We start from the raw sequence: 23,722 nt of genomic DNA on the forward strand, positions 1-23,722 counted from the left end.
ACCGCTTACTCCCTTTTGGGGTTGCAGGGGGTGCTGGGGCCTATCTCAGCTACAATCGGGCGGAAGGCAGGGTACACCCTGGACAAGTCGCCACCTCATCGTAGGGCCAACACAGATAGACAGACAACATTCACACACTAGGGCCAATTTAATGTTGCCAATCAACCTATCCCCAGGTGCATGTCTTTGGAGGTGGGAGGAAGCCGGAGTACACTGATGGAACCCACGCAGTCATGGGGAGAACATGCAAACTCCACACAGAAAGATCCCGAGCCCGGGATTGAACTCAAGACTATTCAGGACCTTCGTATTGTGAGAAACATGCACTAACTCCTGTGCCACAGTGCTGCCCTATATCATATTATATTATATTATTTTATATTATATTATATTATATTATATTATATTATATTATATTATATTATATTATTTTATATTTGTTATATTATATTATATTGTATTATATTATATTATATCATAGTGTATTGTATTATTAGAGCTAAGCTTTTATTTGTTTTAGTTTTCTATCATTTCTTTACATTCTATTTGCACTACCAGATTTACAATGTATTGTTATTTATTTTATTCTATGTATAATCTATTCCTATTAACCTATGCCGTTTATTACCTACTCTATGAAATATTCTATTTAAATTTAAAATACTAATTTATTGTTGTACTCATTGGGTAAAACTTGGGACCTCGTGTTCCAAATTTATTGCCATCTCATGTGTCTTGTGTGTGCGGTTATAACAATAACATTCCTTGATTCTTTGAATCCTTGAATTATATTATATTGTATAATATTATATTATATTGTATTATATTATATTATTTTACAATATATGGTATTGTATCATACTGCATTGTACTGTTTCACATTTCACTATATAATATCATATTTTATTATAATACATTATATTATATTATGTTATGTACTATTATAATATATTATGTATTAGGTGTATTGTGTTTCTTCAGGTAGCGGCACTTATGTTATGTTATATTCATGTTATGTCATGTTATGTTATGTTATGTTACTTTAAGTTTTATTATATCATATGATATGTACCAGGATTACCAACTCGTTTAATAAGTTTTCAGGAAGAAAGTGGAAAAAAAGTGAAAATCCAGGTTTTCAAATGTTTTTTGTGGCAGTAACACAAGATTTCAGTCATTACATTTTCCCCAAAAAAAACTTTTAATGAAATTTCAGTCAAGTGTCTCTTTTAATGCGTTTTATAGTAAAAAAAAATAATGAAACAAATCAGATTGTGTTCAATATCTGCATCAGAAAATGTCCTTATTGATCGATAATCCAATTAAATCCCACTAAAGACGGCATAATATATGTATGTCTGCATTGGATTCAGTACCCCCCTATGCAACTGGTTGCTTGACTTCCTCACAAACAGACTCCAGTCTGCAAGAGTGGGTGACAACACCTCCAGTGCCATCTCCTTGAGCACCAGCTCCCCCCAAGGCTGTGTCCTGAGTCCGCTGGTGTTCACGTTGATGACCCATGACTGCTGCGCCAGATCCACTACTAGCCACATTGTGACGTATGCGGACGACACAACAGTAGTGGGCCTCATCCATGATAACGACATGGACAACAGGTTGACTGGTGCAGAACCAACAACCTGGTGCTGAACGTCGACAAGACCAAGGAGATCATCGTCAACTTCAGGAAGCACCAGTCCAGCCACACTCCACTCTTCATCAACGGTACAGCAGTGGAGATGGTAAGCAGCACAAAGTTCTTGGGGGTGCAGATAACTGACAATATGACCTGGTCCCTACACACCGGAGCTCTTGAAAAAAGAACTCAGCAGCGCATGCACCTTTTGCGTCAGATGAAAATCAGAATCAGAATCAGAATCAGAATAGTTTTATTGCCATTGTTTGAAAACGGGTTCACAAACTAGGAATTTTTCTTGGTGCAATCGTGCAACATAAAAGACATATAAGACATAATAGGTAATGAGATGAGCTGTAACTGAGCTATCAGATCTTGTTATTGTTCATGTGTCTGATGGCCGAGGGGAAAAACTGTTCAGGTGGCGGGAGGTGTGGGTCTGGATGGACCGTAGTCTCCTGCCTGAGGGGAAGGGGAGAATAGTTTGTGTCCAGGATGAGAAGAGTCAGCTGTGATCCGACCCACACAAGAGCACAACTGCTTCCCCCAATTCTCACCACATTCTACAGAGGCACTATATAGAGCCTACTGAACAACTGCATCTCTGTCTGGACTGGAGCCTGCAGTGCCTCAGACTGGAAGTCTCTGCAGAGAGTGGTGACGACGGCGGAAAAGATCATCAGGACTCCTCTTCCTCCTATCCAGGTTATCGCAAAAAGCCGCTGCCTGCAGAGACTCCTCCCACCCCCACCAAGGACTGTTTTCACTAATGGACTCAAGAAAGAGGTTCCGCAGCCTCTGTAGCAGAACCACCAGGTTCTGTAACTGCTTCTTCCCTCAGGCCGTAAGACTCTTGAACGCATTAAAATAATCCCGTCAATTCCCCCCAAAAATGGATTAAATTGCTGTAATATAAAGACAATGTAACATACATGATTGATTGATTGATACTTTTATTAGTAGATTGCACAGTACAGTACATATTCCGTACAATTGACCACTAAATGGTAACACCCAAATAAGTTTTTCAACTTGTTTAAGTCGGGGTCCACGTTAATCAATAATCATTCATAAACGTGGATGCATATGCAAAAGTGCAATATATTTATCTGTACAGTAATCTATTTATTTATATCTGCACCTTATTGCTCTTTTATCCTGCACTACCATGAGCTAATGCAACAAAATTCCGTTCTTATCTGTACTGTAAAGTTCAATTTGAATGACAATAAAAGGAAGTCTAATAAGGAAGAAAACATGTGTCATTGTTACTTTGTAACTTTAAGTCATACATGACTTCACAATACAACGCCTGTGTAAATTTTGCTCCTTCCATCCACCTTCCCCAGATATATATAAGACTGCAGGTGCAGCAGGTTGAGTATTAACAAATGGGATGAACAGCTTTAGCAAAGGTGCCACAATGGAGGACACTGTTAATGGCTTTCAGTGCATTACTGATGTGGTATAATAGGCTGTCTTAATCCGATTCACATGAGTGAGACAAGGAGAAATTAAGATGCGCATTCTGTGTTGGAACAACTGTAATGATGTGTGACATGTTCAGTACTTTTCAATTACACATGATGTTGAAGCAGGAATAATTGAGTCCACTACATAAGGCAAATGCAACCTTCAAATTTTAATAAACGAGCTGTATGCTATCATCCTGACCGTGCCTCATGTCAGTCTAGACTCCCACAAAACATAAAAATACTGTAATGCATTTATTTATGTTTTTATAGTAATCTTGAAACATAAAGATGAATCCTTACATTTCAAAATGAACTAATTGTGACTTCACGTTTTTGTGTAAATACAAACAAATACAAGCGATGTGAGTATAATGAGATAAAATACTAATTACATATGAAATTTTGTACATGCTGTGATGAGCGCCAATACATTTTTTTTGTATTTAACAACAGAAATGACTGTGATAACAGTTTATAAAATGTGATCAAGAAAGTGCATACAATAATATTATGATTATGCATATACAGTGGTAGGTTGGTTTGCGGACACACTTGTTTTCGTATACATTTTAACCACATTGAATAACAGTTGCTGTTATTTTATGGCCAAACACCGCGCGTAACAACCTAATCAGTTTTGTCCATGTATCATTCCGCTATTTGTGCCCAAACAAAAATTCCCAAGGCGAGAAACTCTACTAAATTCAAGGAAGAATTAAAGAGACACCCAGGTGGCCCAACCCATCTCTCACTTCATTGCTGTATAAAATATATTTTGTGTCTATATTTGTAGACAATCCAATGGAAAAATTGCGTCGGTTTTTGTACTTGGCAACCGGACTTTTCGGAATGAATTATTAATAAACACTGAGGTACCTGTACCACTGCATATTGTTTGGTTTTCCCTGGCAAATTTCTAAATGAAGAAAGTATGAAATTGGAAAATGTTAATTCTGATTTTGTTAATTTGGGCTCCCTGTTTAAAAAGTATGTAAATAAGTGCTTAAGTGGAAGCTGCAGAGCCCTCAGGAGTGCCTTCCTGCACATGGTTTTTAAGCAACAAGAACTTAAGCACAGGATCAAAGTACTCCATAAAGGTGTCTTTCACTCCTTTCTCCAGCAAATATCCTTCTGTCTCGATTTCTGTGTTCTCATTCCCTGCCACTGCCTCCATGGAGGTTTGCAGGAAGCGCAGGCTCACCAGAACAGAACCCTGGGAAAGAAAAGGCGGGGTTGTACAGGATGATTTACATTCAAATTATGTGTGCACGATTTTAATCAAAAAACAATGCCTTGCCTAAAATACCTGCAAGAGGAAGACTGACAGTACTCCACCCCCAATGGTGTTCATCAGGCCCATATAATAGTTGACCAGAGCCTCTCTGCAGCCCCTCAGGTAGATGTTGAGCTCCTCTGTCTGATACTCGTAGTTATAGTGAGCTGAATTGTTGGTGAGATGATATTGGATGCACGGTCGAGGAGAACTGGGGTTGCAGCAACTGAATGGGACTCCATCTACCAAGTAACGTCCATCCACATTGCTCTTGACGCGACTGAGGAAATAAATAATGTTATAATTACATGCAAGGATCCATTCTACCTTATCCTGTAACATCGTACACAACTTACTTTTTCACTTCCTTGGAATTGAAATCAAGGTATCGATTGCTAATCCACTGCACTTCAAACCAATCCCTGTGGTCATTGTTTCCACAACACTGAAACTCCATCTGCAGGCGATCAATGTTCTGCTTCTGGAAGCAGCGGCCTGGGGTATCCGTGTCCTTATAAAAGCGGATGCCGTTCTTCAGGCCTACCTTCAGAGAAGACTCTAGACTGCCCTTCATCACGTAGCTCATAATGACTGCAAACAGCATGAGTACAGTAAAGAAACAAGAAGTGGCAAAGTAGGGCTTCAAGAAATTTTTCCAGCGAGGGAATCGCCCAGCGTCAAGGGCGTCTGCACAGATCTTTGATGAAAAGTAGTTGATCCCCAAAGAGGCCAGACCAACAATCATGAGGGTGTTGGGCACGATATGAATATCGCCGTTATCCATAACCTGTAAGATATGTAGAATCACATCAAAATACATTTGTCCATTTTAACACATCACACCATAGTATGGGCCAGCAACACTGTTGAGAAGCAGTGTGCTGCGCCTAACGACCGAATGTAGGTCATAGATAGGGACGCATCGTCGTTGTAGGTGACCGTGGGGAAAGTGTCATTCCCAAAGACAAATTAGCAGTGACCAGGATGAGCGAACAAGATTCGAAACACCGACCCTTGCGGTTACTGGACAATGGCTCTACATCCTGAGCCACACGTCTCCAACCCAGAACCTCATAATGGTAACCTTATGATTGAATAAATTCGACATACAGATGTTGAGTGTCAATTTAACCATTATTTACAACATATCTTTTTGAGAACCAGCATCCTCTGCAATGGACACATATTTTCCCATTGTGTAACTCTGGCAGAAGTTGACTGAAAGCAAATGTCTTTCTATGGAAGTATTATTGTAGCAAAATTATTTGCAAACATGTCTCTCAATCAAGGCGCGTATAATCCATTTTGCATGCCCGTGTACAAATTTGTATATGTATATCAATCTAAGTGTGTATATTCAGATCCACGTACGTGTGTTTTAAGTTGTCCCGAATCAGAAAGAACCCTCGATAGGCTGTCTACTTGCACTCGACTTTTGTTACACCTGTGCCATGTAAGGTATGAGCGCGCTCATCCAGATTCGTGAGCGTATAACACAACTTGTGCACGCGCATTCAACAGTGCGTGAGTGTAATAAAATCTGCGTGTGCGTAACTGAAGTGTCCCTACATTTAACCAACAAAGGAAGACAACACGCAATCAGAAAAAACGTACAGCTGTGGTGAGCGAAAGAGTGATGTCAAGACCCACCTTACGTTGTTTCTGATTGGTTTAAATTCCAGTGTCTTCTGGGGTTGGGTAAATGTAGGCAGAGTGCATTGATGGCTTGGTCTGAGATTGGTTATTTCGAATGTGTAAAAGAAGTTGTCGGTCTGTAACCCCCCATTACCTTTCCTTATGCTAACCACTAGTCTGTGCCTTGCAGCCACTGATCATGCTACACTACATTGAAGTCAACAACGATGGACCACCCTCAAACACTTGCTCAGGCTTTCAGCGTGACAATGCTTGCAATTGAATCCTTTTTCAAGCTTTTTTGCCAAACTTTTTGTCGTAATATTAAAGCAGCCTGTCGTAATTAGAGTAACTGATTGATTGATCGAAATACGCAATCCCAGACGAAGCCATCAATCCACTGTTCCCACATTTAACCAACCATGAAGAACACTACGGAATTTAAACCAATCACAAACAATTTGGCATCTCTCTTTCACACACCTCAGCTGTATGTTGTTTCTGATTGGTTTAAATCGCACAGTGTCTTTTGTGGTTGGTTAAATGTAGGCACACCTCAGATACGCACACACAGATTAGATTACACGCTTGCACTTTTGAATGCGCGGACACAAGTTGTATTACACGCTCACGAATCTGGATGCACTTGCTCAAATCATACACGACAGAAGTGTCACAAAAGTCACGTGTAAAAAAGACAGCCAATGGAGGGTTCCTACATCTCGCAGATCATAGATACAGACGCGTAGATTGTATTACACAAATGCACTTCTGAATGTGTGTGCATAAATTATATTACACACATGCAAATCTGGATGTGTACACTCACACCTTACATGGCAGAAGTGTCGCAAATGTCCCGTCTAAGTAGACAGCCTATCGGATTTTTTTTTTTATTAGGGACAAACAGACAACTTAAAACACAGGTATGCAGATCTGAATATACAAATTCTGATCGATATACAGACACACAAATTAGTACACGCGCACACAAATTGGATTATAAGTGCTGAAATTCAGATTCAAATACTTTTGCGCCAATAAAACTTCCATACTTTCTGCCATCGTTAGGACATGGTTCATGGCATGGTTTGAGAACTGCCAAGAACTGTCATCTAAATTGTGTGAACGCCCCTTAAGGCCAAACTGGGAGCCCTCAAGGGTCTTGGCCATGAAAAATAAATAAATAGAACTGGTGAGTTTAGGGTTCCGCTAAAATGTTTACTTGGGGCGGTATAGCTCGGTTGGTAGAGTGGCCGTGCCACCAACTTGAGGGTTGCAGGTTCGTTCTCCGCTTCCGCCATCCCAGTCACTGCCGTTGTGTCTTTGGTCAAGACACATTACCCACCTGCTCCCAGTGCCACCCACACTGGTTTAAATGTAAATTAGATATTGGGTTTCACTATGTAAAGCGCTTTGAGTCACTAAAAACCAGCACTAAATAAACATAATTCACTTCACTTCACTTCACTACTTGACTTTTAGGATGTCTTACAAGTTTTCTAGATCGTCGGTCATCTAGTTTATGGTAATTCTCAAAGTTTGAATTGAGGCAATTAGAATCTTCTTGTATAAGATGTTTCACATTTAATACAAAAGGCTTTTTGGTTCCAAAATGTTATGTGTGTGGTGTCCCTATGTAATAATGAGTGTGCTGGGTGGTGTCCCGCATGGTTGCAGTCGCAAAATGGTTGCTGTTGCTGATGTTCTTCTGTCCTCTGTTCCGTCTGTTGGAGGGATCTTCTTGATAACCCCTATCTTATGTTCTAGGGAGTCCAGCTTATGTTCTATGGGAGTCAAAGTTGTATTGCCAGTTGTATTGCTGTCAGTGTGTGTGAAATGTTGCTGAAATCCAGCATCAGCTAAATATTTTCCATATATATCTTAAAATTGGAATGGGTTTTTGTCGGCTTTGTTGATGTGACGTTAAAAACTGTAATAGAAAAGTGATCACTACTCATTTGCAAATACACACTCTAGCTTTAGGTCTAAATTTTTGATAAAATATAGCAACCTGCGGAAATGTATTTAATGGGATTAGTACTGATGATTACAGGACTGGCTTATCAAATGATGAATCAGGATTCAAAGTGGGTCACAAGTGTATTAAGTGTGTTTAATGATACTGCATTATGAATAAATCGTTTTGAATATTTTAGCTGTTATTTTCAATCAAAAATATGTTCCATGATTGGAAATGCAGTTGTGTGTGAACATACAATTATGACTTTTTATTAATGCTGCTAAATTTAGACCAAAGTTAACCAGTTCCTTGTTATTCTGTTTAATAATTTTCAAAGTCATTGAGTACACATTCTGGCTTGATGTGTTGTTCCTTAAAATTAAAAACAAGAGTGTACCTCTGCCCTTCTGCGTAGTTCTGCCTTAAGGATGCAACCAAGAGTGAAGGTGATGGCCCCGGCTGCCGTGGCACACCAGGAGAGGAGCCACAGTCCCTGGGCGAGCTTAACCCTTTTCTGAAAGGGGAACTTCATCTTCATCACCACCATGGTTGCAGCGGCGGGCTCTGAGTCTTGACCGGGGGGAGTAAGGGGAAGGAGAGCGGCAACGAAATGAAAGACGAGGCTGTTCTTTTCTGACAGAAGAAGCAAGACAATGATGACATGCATTTGAACGAAAACAACAATACAGTGATAAATTGATAAAATGGCAAAGTGACAACACTCAAGTGCCAGTTAAGTTCTCACAAAGTCTATATCTTAACAGGCACTAGTGCATCAATGTTCACCTTATTTAGCGCTCCAAAAAGTGCTGAAAAAAGCCCACAAAATTCCAAAGACCACTGTGTACCTCCCAGAGTGGCACACAGTGGATTTGGCACACTGGATTTGTCAAACCTGGATGCTGGGAGCGTCTTACTGCTAATGCCTGCCCATCCTATTAAACTAGTCTTTGCAGGCCATTGTCTGCTCAGCACCCATCACTCATAACAAGGTAGGACACAGATGACAAAGTGGATTTGAGCGAAAGTGAGAGAGAGGAAGATAAGTCGTTAAAACTGAGTAGGATAGATCCCAGTGGCAAAACTTAAATAGGGGCAAACTTAACACAAAAAGGATACCAGACCAGTAATGAAAAAATGCTATTAAAATAATTAAATACGAGTGTTTTTTTACTGACATTTGATTAGCATAAATGTGCAATAATGATGTATGTGTCCCTAACGTGTAATCTAATTTTGAATTTCCTAGTGTTTTAATATTGACTTGAATATGTATACAATTATTCCCTTTTTACATTGTATAGTGTATAGTCACATAGTTATGCGCTGGTCGTTTCCCCAAGATGCAGATGAATATTCCTGCCTTCGTATGGTTTATTACCATAACAAGGCAAGCATACAAAAATAGGATGTACTGAAGTCTGTGCATGTTTTAGTAGTTATCCCTTGCCACAGAGTGCTTGGAAATTTGCAACTTCACTCAATTGCAGATTTTTTCTTTAGCATGTTTTATGTATATGGGGACTAAATATGTCAAGACTTGGACTATGGTGTGGTTTGTTTTTCCGTGGTGCAAAGCGATTGGACTGGACACGACGTGAAGGTAATGACATTGTTAAATATTATTAACTCAAAAAAGGAACAAACGACAGGCGCTCACAGAGGAGGTTCAAAACTTGGCTATAAAAACAAAAAAAACTTGCAGTAAGACAAAATTATGGACATAAATCAAAAACTTGCGCTACGGCATGAATAACGAAAAATTTATTTGGAACAAGAAAGTAACATGGATCATCGGCATGGATAACAAGGGTGTATCGATGGTGAGTAGAAGGGGATGTTGCCAGGCTGACTACCTGGCAAGTACAGGCTTAAATGGGTGCAGTGATGACAGGTGGGTGAGTCCAGACAAATGTAGTGCGTGAGACGTGAACACATAACAGGTGAAAACTGATGGGTTGCAGGGTGACAAAACAAACAAGAGTGCCCAATGAATCCAAAACAAAACAGAACGTGACCACAAAACAAGACAAAATAAAGCATTTTTAGGCTTGAAAATGGTCCATTGAACTAAAAAAAGAGTCAATACTACAATAGATTTGGGCACTAGATGAGACCAATCCAATCAGAGCACGCTGTTCAGTATCATGGCCACTGACTGGTTCAGCCTCAAGCACCCTTACTGTATTTGATAAAAAATATATAAAGGTGACTAACGGTTGCTATTCAATGTCCAGTGGGTTCTCACAATGTTGAAAAACACATCTCATTAGATTTATAATGAATAATTGCAGAAATTCATTAATTTGGCAAGCCTTAAGGATATCATGCCTTCTGTGTTTCTGAATACTAACCTCTGCTAAAGGTATATGACATATTTCCATGTGTATTGTTTTGTTGATGTTTTGTTGCTGTGAATCGTTGGAAACGCAAAAACAATAAACACAAGTTGGATGGGTCTTTGTGTGTGTATTCTATCATATTTTTTTTGTCAAAATCTTTGAAGTTAAGCATCTACATGAAGCCTTATAGATAATAATTATTTGATATGATTGAATATTTTTTTACTAGACATTCTTTTTACACAAATCAATTCAAGCAGCAGAAAAAATCAGAGGGGGTGTTTGGCAGCCAAAACAGCCGTCTATTTTTCGTGAACTGAGACAAAAGAAACAAACAAACAGCGCCCTGAAAAGAGAAACCACACAAATGTTTAATGTCTTTATTGAGTTTATGTAATAAAATACAAACTTGAATGCAATATCATTACAATTTAACTACTGTATATATATATATATATATATATATATATATATATATATATATATATATATATATATATATATATTTTGTATCTTCTCACTATTTGGATGTGATGTTTATTGTACTTGTTTGTGAGTGTGTATATATATATATATATATATATATACACACACACACAAACAAGTACAATAAACATCACATACAAATATTTGTATGTGATGTTTATTGTACTTGTGTGTGTGTGTGTGTGTGTATATATATATATATATATATATATATATATATATATATATATATATATACACACACACACACACACACACAAGTACAATAAACATCACATACAAATAGTGAGAAGATACAAAATGATGAAGAGGAGTACAAGATATAATTTATATGTGATACGGAAAAATAGTTTGTCCAGTTTGCTAAGCAAATTAAAAAGTCTGTCCATTTCGATAATTTATTATTTCATTACAGGTGTTCTCTTTGATCATTTGTGGACATAAAATTTGGCATGAGTAAAGTTTAGAATATATTTCAATTCATAATCACTGTCGCAAATAAAAATTTTTTTTACACAGTTGAACTGTTCACTGTTAATCAAAACGTGTATTTTAAATTTCCAGCAAAGTACAGGCTAATAATTGCATTACATTCACAGTAACATTTACGGCAATTCTCTGGGAATTATCTTTAAAGCTATTTACTGTAACAGCAGAGCTGTGATTTGACAGTTAATTAAAAAAGGTCTCAACTAAATGCTACAAAAAATCACAGTTGTAATGTTATTGTTAATTACTTACTCGTTTTAACAGCATACTAACGATTAATAATTAAATAATTAACTAGGTAGGAGGCCACGGGAAAGACACATGACACGTTGGGGAGATTATGTCTCCCAGCTGAGCCCGGGAGGAGCTGGATGAAGTGGCTGGGGAGAGGGAAGTCTGGGATTTTCTGCTTAGGCTGCTGCCCCCGCAACACAATCTACGGTAAGCGGAAAAAGATGGATGGATGGATGTATACTTAATTGAATAATCAAGACTACTACTTTTTTTACAGTAATTTGTTGTAATGTTACAGCAAATTTTCATTACAGTATATCATTCTGAAAAAAAAAATGTTAAATGCTGTGGAAGCCTGGTAATATTTTTAAAGTGTTGGTATTGAATGAAAAAGTTATTAATTTTCAGGCATGAATGAAAGCGTTCAAAAAGTAGCTTACAAAAAGCACACCATGGATATTAATAGTGTCTTTATTAGACTGTAATTGTATTAGGAGTACATGGCCAGATGTAAGCAATTGTGTATTATACTGTATTCTCTAATTATTAACATCACAGAGGAAACATATTTTACCAAACATTAGGTTGATATTAATATTGCAATTGTACAGTAGGTCTATTACAAAAACAGAACATACTATTACTACATACAGTATATCACAAACGTCTTTAACGTCAGGCTACTGTCAGCTTTAGGACCCCAACGCAGAGAAGAAACAATACAAATAATAACAAAAAGCACATTCAAAAAGGAGTGGGGAAAAACAAAAAAGGATGCAAACTAAAGGTCTTATGAAACGGAAAACGCATACAAAAGATGTCGAGAGGAAACAGTCAACACTACGGCAGCGTCGGTAGAAGAGTCACAGACACGAGAAACGTGAGTGGAGCTAGAGCAGAGGAGATAAACACAACTTGAAGGGTGAACCCTCAGGAATCTACTGGTGCCAGGTGAATGAACTGGAGAGTTTAATTCGTCAAGAAGAAATGCGTATCAGGTGTGACCCTAGAACCAGGCACTGCAACAAAAAGCAGACAGGCTGCAGCAGAACTGCCAGATCATGACAGATACTTATTCAAGATTTTAATAGACTGTCTTTCTTCTTTCTTTAGTCCTCTTACACGTCAATGCACGTGGAGTCAAATGTGGCAACCTGGTCTCTTCGTTTCGGTCTATTGTGGGCAAAGAATTGAGCTTGGTTTAGTTGGGTGGATTAGTAGACTGTGCTTAACATTTAAAGGTTTGCATGAGATATTTAACAGTGCCTTCATATATAACTAATAACTACAAATGAATATTCATAAGTGATGATACAGTATTGGGTACTTGCAGCTATCCATGGTCCTGATCTATTTACACTGCAAACAAGAGCTATAATAAACATGTTGTATTAAATAATGATTAATGTCTTTGTTCTCTGTTCAGTTGTACATAACAATGCAGATGTTTGTATGTCTGTGACAATCCTAACCCCTTCCATTGGTTTCACTGTCTTTTAAAACCTCACTGAAGAAAATTGCTCAATAAAGTGGCTTCACAGTTGTGTTTGCTCCCCTCCAAACACCTCTTCTGCCATTCCTCCTGTCCATCCCTGACACCTTCCTCCACTGTTCTTCGGCTCGCTCATGAAGTGGTTGAGCATCTGTTCGACTGACTGCAGACTGCACGGAGCGCTTTCTGCCTCCAATGTCCTCCCATCCATTTCGTTGCTTATTCTCCAATGATGAATAATCTCGTTATCAAGATCCTCAACAGATTCGCTTCCAGGGTGGTGGAGGTCCATCATGGCCTCCGTGCCTCTCAGCTCTTTTGGCATTTGCTGGCATGCGAGAGGGATTTCCTCCAGGCTGGTCGACCTGATCAGAATCGTGGAACCAAGATTCTGACTTGTGGGGATCTTAAATGTGCCCTCGCCAGTCGTGCCGGAGGGGCATGCATTGGATGGCGCAACGGGTAAAATCTCGTTGTGAATCGTGAACTGGAGATGGGGTATCTGCAGAGGTCGAGGAGAGTGCCATCGGGCAATTTCCTCACCACCCAACTCGCTGTCTTTGTCTCCTTCCCTGAGCGGCCATGCTTGGCCTCTGTTCAGTAGAAATCGCGGGATGTCGTCCCCCATTTCTGACCAGTCTGACTCTTCCTCCTCTGGAACCGATCCTAGACTTTGCTCCTGGCCCCCTGCTTTGACCTTTTCATAGTTTTGACTGTCCATGAATTGGATGGGAGGAGGGGCAATGGGGAGGATCCCCTGAATGATGGCATCATCCCGATGAAAATGGTCGTTGCTTTTGAGCAACACAGACTTTACCTGGAAATTAAGTCAGATTTTCACAATATTACGATTATTTAGTGAAAACGAAATATTTTGGATCAACATAGAGAAACTGGAAACGATTTAGTTCCAGCTGCACAACCTGAAGGGGTCTAACATACATTAATGTAAAAAAGCATGGAATATAACATATGCAAACTTTGCAGCACACGGAAGATTGTAGAAGGTTGCAGTATACTATGCAGAGGATTGCATTTCTTAAGTAAGCCAAATAGGGAGCGCAATCCATTCAGCGTGTCTGTCTTCAAGAATATGAAGAATATATGCCGGCCACAATACTGGGAGGAAGAGATATAAATATAGTCATTTAGCACACACAATGTGATTTTTCAAGACTAAAACTGTTCCGCAGAGACTCTTTTGTGTCCATATTTAGTACGTTTGAAATGCTTCAAAGACAGGCGATGGCCGGAGAATCACACGTTGTACATGTGTGTGTTAACATATATGGACTTTCATAAATAGTAATATGAGACATATTGGGCCTGAGCAACTAAAGGTTTGCATGTCTTAAAACTAGGGATGTCAAAATTCACTAGCTAACTCATGTGAATAATCACAAAAAAAGATTGCATTATCCATTTACACACCTAGATTAACCATGCAATTTATTTTGCCCATACAAACTTTTACATTAAGCGCTCTACGGTCTGTGATCAGATCAATGTATACGTCAGTACAAAAATTAGTGAGGAGACTCAGACTGGTGTGCTTGTTGGCAAATTTCACTTTAAAATACGGCCTGAAAAAACTTTAGATCAATCTCTTACCAAGTTTTGGGCAAATAAATGACATGCATTCCAGTAAAACGTTTAAAAACATTGACATTCTGAAAATAAAATTGTACATACATAGAACTGTTACCGGCCCTAATAAAATGGTGCCTACAGCTGTACGTCAGGATATATTGGATGGACATTGGAAAGTTGGCACTCTCTAAGCATCTGTGTAAATGTTGCAAACAACCCCTTTAAGGGGGCAAAATACAAATGCAGAATGTATACTGATCAATAGAACGGCCACAATATTGGGAGGAGGAAATGGAAATACAGAAATTTAGTGCACGGAATGTGATCTATCAAGACAAAATCTGTTCTGCTGCCGCTGTTTAGCATCTATATTTAGCACGTTTGAAATGGCTGTAAAAATGGAGGCAATTGCTCTGCATAGACAGAGAATCCTACGTTTGTGTCAACATACAGCATGGCCCTCCATAAAAACAATAGATATGTTGTCTACAATTTATATAGCATCTGGATGATATAAGGAGTGATTAAAATTCATTCAATTGAATTGTTTTGTCTTGCCGTATTTTTTAACGGCAGTCTTTTTTTTTTTTAAATGACAAAACTGTGTTCAACATACATTTTCATGCATTCTTACATGCATTTATGAATCATTCCAGACACACCATTATAACACTCGTGCCTCCCTCACCCCATCTCTGCTATGGTGTAATAATATTAGGTTCTGTTGTCTAGACCGCAATTCTAATAACGCAATAGTAACAATGCACAAAAGGTGGTGTGAGCTGCACTTTCCACAACATAATGAAACAGAACAGGTTGGACCATTGGAGCATATATGATGTTATGATTGTGGAAGGAAATGAGTGTCTCCTTGGGCATTATCAATATAGTACATGCAAAACCCTCATTTAAATAGGGCGATCTGCACCACTTTTGCACTTGTTATCAATTGCACTTAGTATATTACCTGCAACACTCCCACTAATAGTAAGTATACTTTTTATAGTTTGCACCTATTATCTAGTGTGTTGTATTTGGATCTTAAAAAATCAGGCCCAAAATGTAACAAACAATAACTTTCAGTTTTCATTCACACTGTGGTATTCATTTATCAATATGTTTAAAATGGTTGCTGTCATCAGTGTTTCACACTGAAAGGTGCATTTAATATTGCTGCACCTTCGGGTAGCCAAATAAAAAATCAGCTCTCGAATGTTTTCAACTAATGCAAATTAAAACAACGAAACCAAACATACGGTTCTGCTAAATTACCGTAATAAATCCAATGTAAGACTAAAAGTCTCAAAAAGAAACGCTGATTTGGGCTCATATGTAAACGCTGCACAGAGCAGAGTCAAGGATTGGTGTTAATATTACAACAAAATGTCTGCAGAAATGATGACTAAATACAGTGGTACCTCAACTTGAGAATGTCCCAATTTAAGAGTCCTTTGGGACAAGAGCTCTCTCTTGTCTAATACTGTAGTTATGCTTCAAATTGCAAGCAAACTTTGAGTTTCAAAAGTCCCCACCATTGGTTGGTGTAGCAAGGCGAAGGACAGTGCAAAGAAGAAAAAAATTATAATATTCAGTGAGTTAAAGACAAAAAATATTAAAAACATGACAGCCTGTCACCAAGTATCTGTGAATGAGTCTATAGCCAGCCCACAAGATTAGAAATAATATTTAAATGGTGAACATTTATCCATGAAAATATGGAAAAGCTGCTGATGGTGTGTTGACAGAGAAACAGCTAGAAATATATACTGTAGAAGTCCACTCTTCAAGGTAAATACTGTACATTATTACTGTTATTATAATATTATTACTAGGGACGGCGTGGCTCGGTGGATCGAGCTGACGTGCTAGGAACTCGTGGGTTCCTGGTTCAATCCCTAGCTTCAGCCGTCCTAGTCAGGTCCGTTGTGGCCTTGAGCAAGACACTCAACAGTTAGTTTTTCTGTTTAAATGCTCGTTACATGTTAAAACTGTGCTCTTTTGGGTGCGGGGTGACATGCGCCAAATAAATGTATTTAATTTTATTTCATTGGTAGACGTTAGATGACGAGGTACTTCTAGTCAAAATGCTTCAGTGCTCTCATCTCCCTCTGTGTCCGTGACAAAAGTTTTATAGTAAATACTTCATAGTTTAAAAGTGCATTTTAGAAGCAAAATATTAAAATGATCTACTGGATGTATTTGTTTCGGAATACATTGTTCCCTCAGTTACTGTGGAGTTTACGTTCAAGAGCCAATCCCCTAGTATCCCATGATTTATATGAATAATGTTGTCACTTTCTGCATGACAGTTATGTTGGGGCGGTATACCTCAGTTGGTAGAGCGGCCGTGCCAGCAACTTGAGGGTTGCAGGTTCGATCCCCGCTTCCGCCATCCTAGATACTGCCGTTGTGTCCTTGGGCAAGACGCTTTACCCACCTGCTCCCAGTGCCACCCACACTGGTTTAAATGTAACTTAGATATTGGGTTTCACTATGTAAAGCGCATTGAGTCACTTGAGAAAAAGCGCTATATAAATATAATTCACTTCACTTCACTTATCTTTTGTTTAGTGTTTATTCCTGTCTGGCGCTTTTATTTTGTCCTGTTTCCAGTTTTGGTTTGATCTGCAGTGCTTTCCCCTTGCTTCTGAGCGCTATTATCCTCACCAGGCCACTTATTGCCAATCAGGAGAGTTTATCTATAACTTAAGTGTCGCCTACCTCTCAACGCCGGTTTATCATCCAGTATATTCCACCTTGTTCTGTTGATTCCTGAGTTCTGATTCAAAACCTTCTGATTTGTTCTTCAACTACTGTCCCTGGATCCTGGGGTCACACCCACAGCAACCATCCGCCACCATGACAGTAATATGCATTTAAAGAAAGCCCTTCACACAGCTCTCATACACTGTTGTAAACACGTCGTACGCACTTAAAACACTTTTCACTATCTAAAAAAAAATGCTGTCATTTTATATAAAACTTTAGTAATCACTGGTGCATGATGCACTAAGTCAATGGTTCTCAACCTTTTTTTCAGTGACGTACCCCCTGTGAAATTTTTTTTAATTCAAGTACCCCCTAATCAGAGCAAAGCATTTTTGTTTGAAAAAAAGATATAAAGAAGTAAAATACAGCACTATATCATCAGTTTCTGATTTATTAAATTGTATAACACTGCAAAATATTGCTCATTTGTAGTGGTCTTTCTTGAACTATTTGGAAAAAAAGATATAAAAATAAATGAAAACTTGTTGAAAAATAAACAAGTGATTCGATTATAAAGATTTCTACACATAGAAGTAATCATCAACTTAAAGTGCCCTTTTTGGGGATTGTAAATGAGATCCATCTGGATTCATGAACTTCTAAACATTTCTTCACAAAAAATAAATCTTTAACATCAATATTTATGGAACATGTCCACAAAAATGAAAATTGCACTGTTGCATTTCTTTTCACAGTTTATGAACTTACATTCATATTTTGTTGAAGTATTATTCAATAAATATATTTATAAAGGATTTTTGATTTGTTGCCATTTTTAAAATATTTAAAAAAATATCTCACGTACCCCTTGACATACCTTCAAGTACCCCCAGGAGTACGCGTACCCCCATTTGAGAACCACTGCACTAAGTGGCGAAAGAACTTTGTATTTGTCCATGTACATGTCCCTGTCCATGAGGGGTGTCCAGAATGTTTTTCAATTGAAAAATCAAAGGATGCAGAGCCCTTGTGATATGTTTCTCTTTCTTAACCAGTACATAATACCGTTTTTTTTTTATAGACAAAAACAACCTGCATGTCAGCTTTGTGTTATTGGCGTCACCTTTTCATCCTTTTCTTATTACTTCACACCTTTTTGCTTGTTCAGTCCAATTTACGTTTTTTTTTTAGGAGTACTTTGAACTTTATTTTTAGAACCATCGAACGTCCCCTGGGTCTGTACTTTGGAAACCACACCCCATAGTGTAGAGAACACTTTTTTGAGAGTTTTCCTGTTTCAGCAACACATGGGAATCCTCTTTGTACATGCAATTAAGAATTATGTTTATGTTCAAATTTATTATTCATTTTATATTATTGTTATTTAAAACATTTTGTAAAAATGGAAAAAGAGGGCTCAACTTATATTCATGTCAACACAGTCATAGTTGACACAACACAATGTGAAGTTGAATATGTTGTGTTGGTTCTTATTACATCGTATAAGTGTATTATGATTCTGTGACAGATGTGCATAAAATAACTACATTCATTACTTGAGATCAATTAGTAAGGTGTTAAAGATGAACAGATTTTTCAATGCAGTCATGTCTTGGTTATATTTTACTTTAAATGGAATCAAAGGACTTACATTAAATCCGTCCACATCGTTAGAAAATGTGGCACCCGCTAGTTGTTCCGTCAATGCTGAAATACGTCTGCTTAACCTCTCACGCTCCCCTTCCATACTCTGAGTCTGTCAAAAAAGAAGCACACAAATAGCTCAACAAATGGATGATTTTAGCCACATTGAATATGTCCCAGAAAAGTGTGCCCTACTGTATGTATATACTGTAAATCAGGGGTCCCCAAACTACGGCTCGTGCAATTTTTTTAAAATCTGTCCTTTCTAATCCATTTTCTACCGCTTGTTACTCTCTGGGTCTCCTAGCCGCTCAGTCAAATCAAATGTCAAACCATATCAATTATCGGGAGATTTTATAAATCTCCTGATGATTGAGGGAACCCCTCATGAAACAGTTCTGTAGAGATGAAGTAGTCTTGTGATTTTTCCCACACCTACTTATTGCGCTCTACCACGGTATCGAGCACTATTCTCTGGATAATCCAATCAAGATATATATATATATATATATATATATATATATATATGTATATATATATGTATATATATATATATATATATATATATATATATATATATATATATATATATATATATATATATATATATATATATATATGTATTATATATATACATATACACACATATACACACAGCCCGGCCCCAGGCCAATAATTTTTAACCCAATGCGGCCCCTGAGTCAAAAAGTTCGGGGACCCCTGCTGTAAATATGCAGCTCACCAGTTCTGGTAAAATCTCAGGAAAAAACTAAAATGCACTAAAACCTTAACTTCATTTGACCTTCTCTAAACTTTTAAATGCACATGTCCAACTGTTCAATTTGCTGTTTTTTTTTTTTTAACAAGGACCTGAACAGTAGACTATGGGACGGATTTACTAAAACATGTGCAAACTTGATAGCACACGCAAAGTTGATCAACTAAACGTGTGCAAAGTGGATAGAGTCAGCAAAATAAGGCGTGCAATACATTTTGCGTCTCTGTCTTCAATAATATGCTAAATTTATGCTGATCATCAAAATGCCCTCAATACTGTGAGGAGAAGATGCAAATATAATTATTTAGCACACGCAATGTGATTTATCAACACTAATGACGAGCACTATTTTGCGATTTATTTCGCAAGGACATGCAAACTGACAGTTCCACAGACGGCTGTGGAATCAGTGCTTGCGATGCACAAAAAGTCGATGGACGGACGACAATCCTCCGTCCTACCCTACGTACGTGTCAACATTTTGGACGGTCAGAAGTTAAACATTTTTAGACATACCGTCTTTCAGCAACCTCATTTTATAATTTTATAGCTGCTATAAAGGACTTAAGGAGTTGACTAAAATACATTTAATTGATGTGTTTTGGTGTCCTATAATCACGTTTTTTTTTTCTCCACAAAAAAGATATATTATTCAAATATTTATTATATGAAAAAAAACCTATTCAATTGTGTATATTGTGTTTTGAGCGGCGTGAGTACAGGCTTTTTTCAATAAGCGCACTTTTGGTGGTAGAAAAAAAAGGGAAAAAAAGGTGGTTTTAATGCAGATGCATTGGAGGAGTGCTTCTAAAATGCCCATAAACAGTTAAATTTCTCCTGCATGTTTTAAAACATCGCAATACGCCACATGCAGGAGTGTGATAACATAAATATGCCGTAAAATAGTGTCTTTGTGGTGATGCCCTGTACAGTACACGCAGCATCCTCATTTAATTAAGGCGGTTTGCACCGCTTTGCAATTTCACACGCAGTCTTAGTAAATCACCTCCAACAAGCCCACTAATTGACACGCTGCTTAGCGCAAGGTATTTGAATCTTAGAAAATCAGGCCCTTGGTGTGTGATCCAGGACTTGACCAATGGATGTCTATCATGCTGTTAAAGTGTTGACATTGTGAGACCTAGAAAACACCAAAGAACTGATCAATACCATAGAATTGTCATTGTGAAGTTCTCAGAAAAGTGGCCACTGAGCTTAGTGTGTCGCAGAGTGTCATTAGCAGGTTGCAACACATATACAGTATAGAGAGACTGGAAGAGTCACAGGTGGGGTATCATGGGTATTTTCCTGGGAAAAAAAAAAAAAAATCATCCAGAGCTCCAGTAGTGTCAATAACCCTCTAAGCCATGGGTGTCACACTCTGGCCCGCGGGCCAAATTTGGCCCGCCGTGTAATTTCACTTGGCCCTTAAGGCAATATCAAATTAACATTAGAGCTGGCCCGCTGCTGTAACACCGCATTCACCGCTAATACTCTTACTTGCCAACCCTCCCGATTTTCCCGGGAGACTCCCGAAGTTCAGTGCCCCTCCCGAATTTCATCCCGGGCAAGAATATTGGGGGTGGGCCTTAAAGGCACTGCCTTTGGCATTCTCTACAACCTGTCGCCACATCCGCTTTTTCTCCATACAAACAGCTTGCCGGCTCAGTCACATAATATATGCGGGTTATACACACACACAATTGAATGCAAGGCATATTTGGTCAACAGCCATGCAGGTCACACTGAGGGTGGCCGTATAAACAACTTTAACACTGTTACAAATATGCGCCACACTGTCAACCCACACCAAACAAGGATGACAAACACATTTCGGGAGAACATCCGCACCGTAACACAACATAAACACAACAGAACAAATAACCAGACCCCCTTGCAGCATTAACTCTTCCGGGACGCTACAATATACACCCCTCGCTATCACCAAACCCCGTCCACCTAAAACCCGCCGCCGAAAAGAGGCATTCAATTATTATTTAAATTTTATTTGAAATGCAATTGATATTTTTTTATTATTATTATTATTTGAAACTCTATTTTGCATGTCACTATAAAGTTATATAAGCCTTGCTTGTTCAATATTCAATGCAAAACTTGTTTGTGTCCCTATTAAAAGGTTAATTTGTTCAACCTCGGCCCGCGGCTTTGTCGGTTTTAAATTTTGGCCCACTCTGTATTTGAGTTTGACACCCCTGCTCTAAGCTATGCAACTACTTACATAGTCAATTCAGGATGTACAGTCGTTTCTCGTTTGGTGTACCCCTAGATGGAGCCCTCGTACAACCGTTTGAGAATCACTGCGTTACAGTAATGCTTCCTGAGGCTGAGCCAATCAGCGGCCATGAAACTGAACAGCGTGCTCTGATTGGACTCGGTGTGACCTAACCTGCTCTTCTTTACGTAAGGATACTAGTGTCCTATTTGTCAAGATGTTTACACAAGGTTTGTTTTTCCTTCACAGAGATGCCTTCTTTGTCGTCTTCATGTCCATCCATCTCTCTGGCACTGTCGATTTGTTCGAATCTTAAAACATGCGACGTGCCGGACTGCCTTTCACAAACTCCGCCCTTGTTACTTCGATTTTTACAGTGTTGCTGAGCAGACTGCAAGCTTTGTTGCTATGGCTTCCGACAGTCCTGGAGAGGTTTTTTTCAACCATTAATGGTAAATAACAAGACAATTACAGGAACAGGAATGCGCAAATGAAGGTCAAAATATGGAAAAAAAGCAGGAAGGTTTGTTCCTTGTTGGAAGTTACACAAGACGTGCAAAAAGTAGTGAAATATTGAAAAGTTTAACATGTACAGTAAAAAGTTTAAAAAAGGACAAATTAAGATATTCACAAAGCGGGACTTCCGTTTCTGGGTTCAGGGTAAACGCCAACAACAACAGGTGGTTAATCTTGACTCTATCCTTACCATGACAATTTCAAGTTGGCCAACTTTTGGCAGAACGACTTGTTGATGGACTTCATCTTCAACTCCTGTCTCATCAATAACACATCTCCACATTTTTGAGACTTTGACGCCAGTGATGTCAAAATACGACAGCGAGACGGAGCACCGGAATAACTCGCGATTCAAGCTAACTGAGACTGCTATCAGCGATGCACCGCTGTCCTGGCAAAAGTGAGACGAACTCTCTCGATTCAAGATGTACTGTACTTCATCTTCGTTGTCAATAAGACAACTTTGGCGTGAGCTATGTGGAATGACAACGCCGGACAAACATTGCTAACGAGACGGAATGCTAATAACAATGCTAGTAGCTGCGACTGTTGACCATCTTTTGGCAGAACAACACACATGATTTCGGCACATGGAAGTTATAAATGAGAGGAATCACCCGGGACGTGACAAAGTATTTCCGTGTTGCATTGGCCCGGTGACAAACGAGAAAAAAACTGAGAAAAAAGTTGACTTATGGTTGTTAATTCATGTTTAAAACTTATTTGGAATGTTGTAAACATTATTTACTGTCCGCCCTGAGGTCGGTAGGTTGTGAGTTCAAACCCCGGCCGAGTCATACTAAAGACTAAGAAAAAAAATGGGACCCATTAACTCCCTGCTTGGCACTCAGCATCAATGGTTGAATTGGGGGTTAAATCACCAAAAATGGTTCCCGGGCGCGGCCACTGCTGCTGCTCACTGCTCCCCTCACCTTCCAGGGGGTGATCAAGAGTGATGGGTCAAATGCAGAGAATAATTTTGCCACACCTGGTGTGTGTGTGTGTGAGACAATCATTGGTACTTTAACTTTAAACCGTATTTTTTATGGTCCAACTATATTGTCAAAATATACACACTTTTTGTGAGTATTCTATATTGTCTTCAAAAAGATCTTACCACAGAGTTAAGCTTTTGTTCTAGGAGGTTGTTTGTCTGTTGCGTGGATGAACAGTTCTCATGAAGGCTGAACACAAAGCAGAATAACAGACTTAACACACGGCGCT

The 23,722-nt window shown here is 38.7% G+C and overlaps 2 protein-coding genes across 3 annotated transcripts in view; both read right to left on the reverse strand.

The window, feature by feature from the left end:
* Positions 1-1,875: 1,875 nt before the first annotated feature.
* On the reverse strand, positions 1,876-8,928 carry LOC133551316 (peripherin-2-like). 2 transcript variants are annotated; one of them, XM_061897905.1, is made up of 5 exons: positions 8,772-8,928; positions 8,383-8,618; positions 4,744-5,174; positions 4,421-4,667; positions 1,876-4,327 (listed from the first exon to the last, which is right to left on the reverse strand). In XM_061897905.1, exons 2-5 carry the CDS (start codon positions 8,530-8,532, stop codon positions 4,118-4,120), a joined length of 1,038 nt encoding a protein of 345 aa, XP_061753889.1. In that variant the 5' UTR covers positions 8,533-8,618; positions 8,772-8,928; the 3' UTR covers positions 1,876-4,117. The 2 variants fall into 2 exon arrangements, with proteins under 2 accessions (XP_061753889.1, XP_061753890.1); XM_061897906.1 differs by having other exon boundaries at positions 8,383-8,613; positions 8,772-8,925.
* A 3,065-nt stretch (positions 8,929-11,993) lies between these two features.
* The window catches only part of si:dkey-273o13.3 (LIM domain-containing protein A), a 20,128-nt gene continuing 8,399 nt past the window's right edge, over positions 11,994-23,722 (reverse strand). Inside the window, exons 6-8 of the mRNA XM_061897907.1 lie at positions 23,616-23,682; positions 18,979-19,083; positions 11,994-13,845 (exon numbers count right to left, since the gene is read on the reverse strand). Coding sequence (XP_061753891.1) covers positions 13,072-13,845; positions 18,979-19,083; positions 23,616-23,682 — 946 coding nt within the window. The 3' untranslated portion in view covers positions 11,994-13,071. The remainder of the gene's footprint in view (positions 13,846-18,978; positions 19,084-23,615; positions 23,683-23,722) is intronic.

This window comes from Nerophis ophidion, linkage group LG04 (assembly GCF_033978795.1).
Source record: "Nerophis ophidion isolate RoL-2023_Sa linkage group LG04, RoL_Noph_v1.0, whole genome shotgun sequence".
In the NCBI taxonomy this organism is placed as follows: Eukaryota; Metazoa; Chordata; class Actinopteri; order Syngnathiformes; family Syngnathidae; genus Nerophis; species Nerophis ophidion.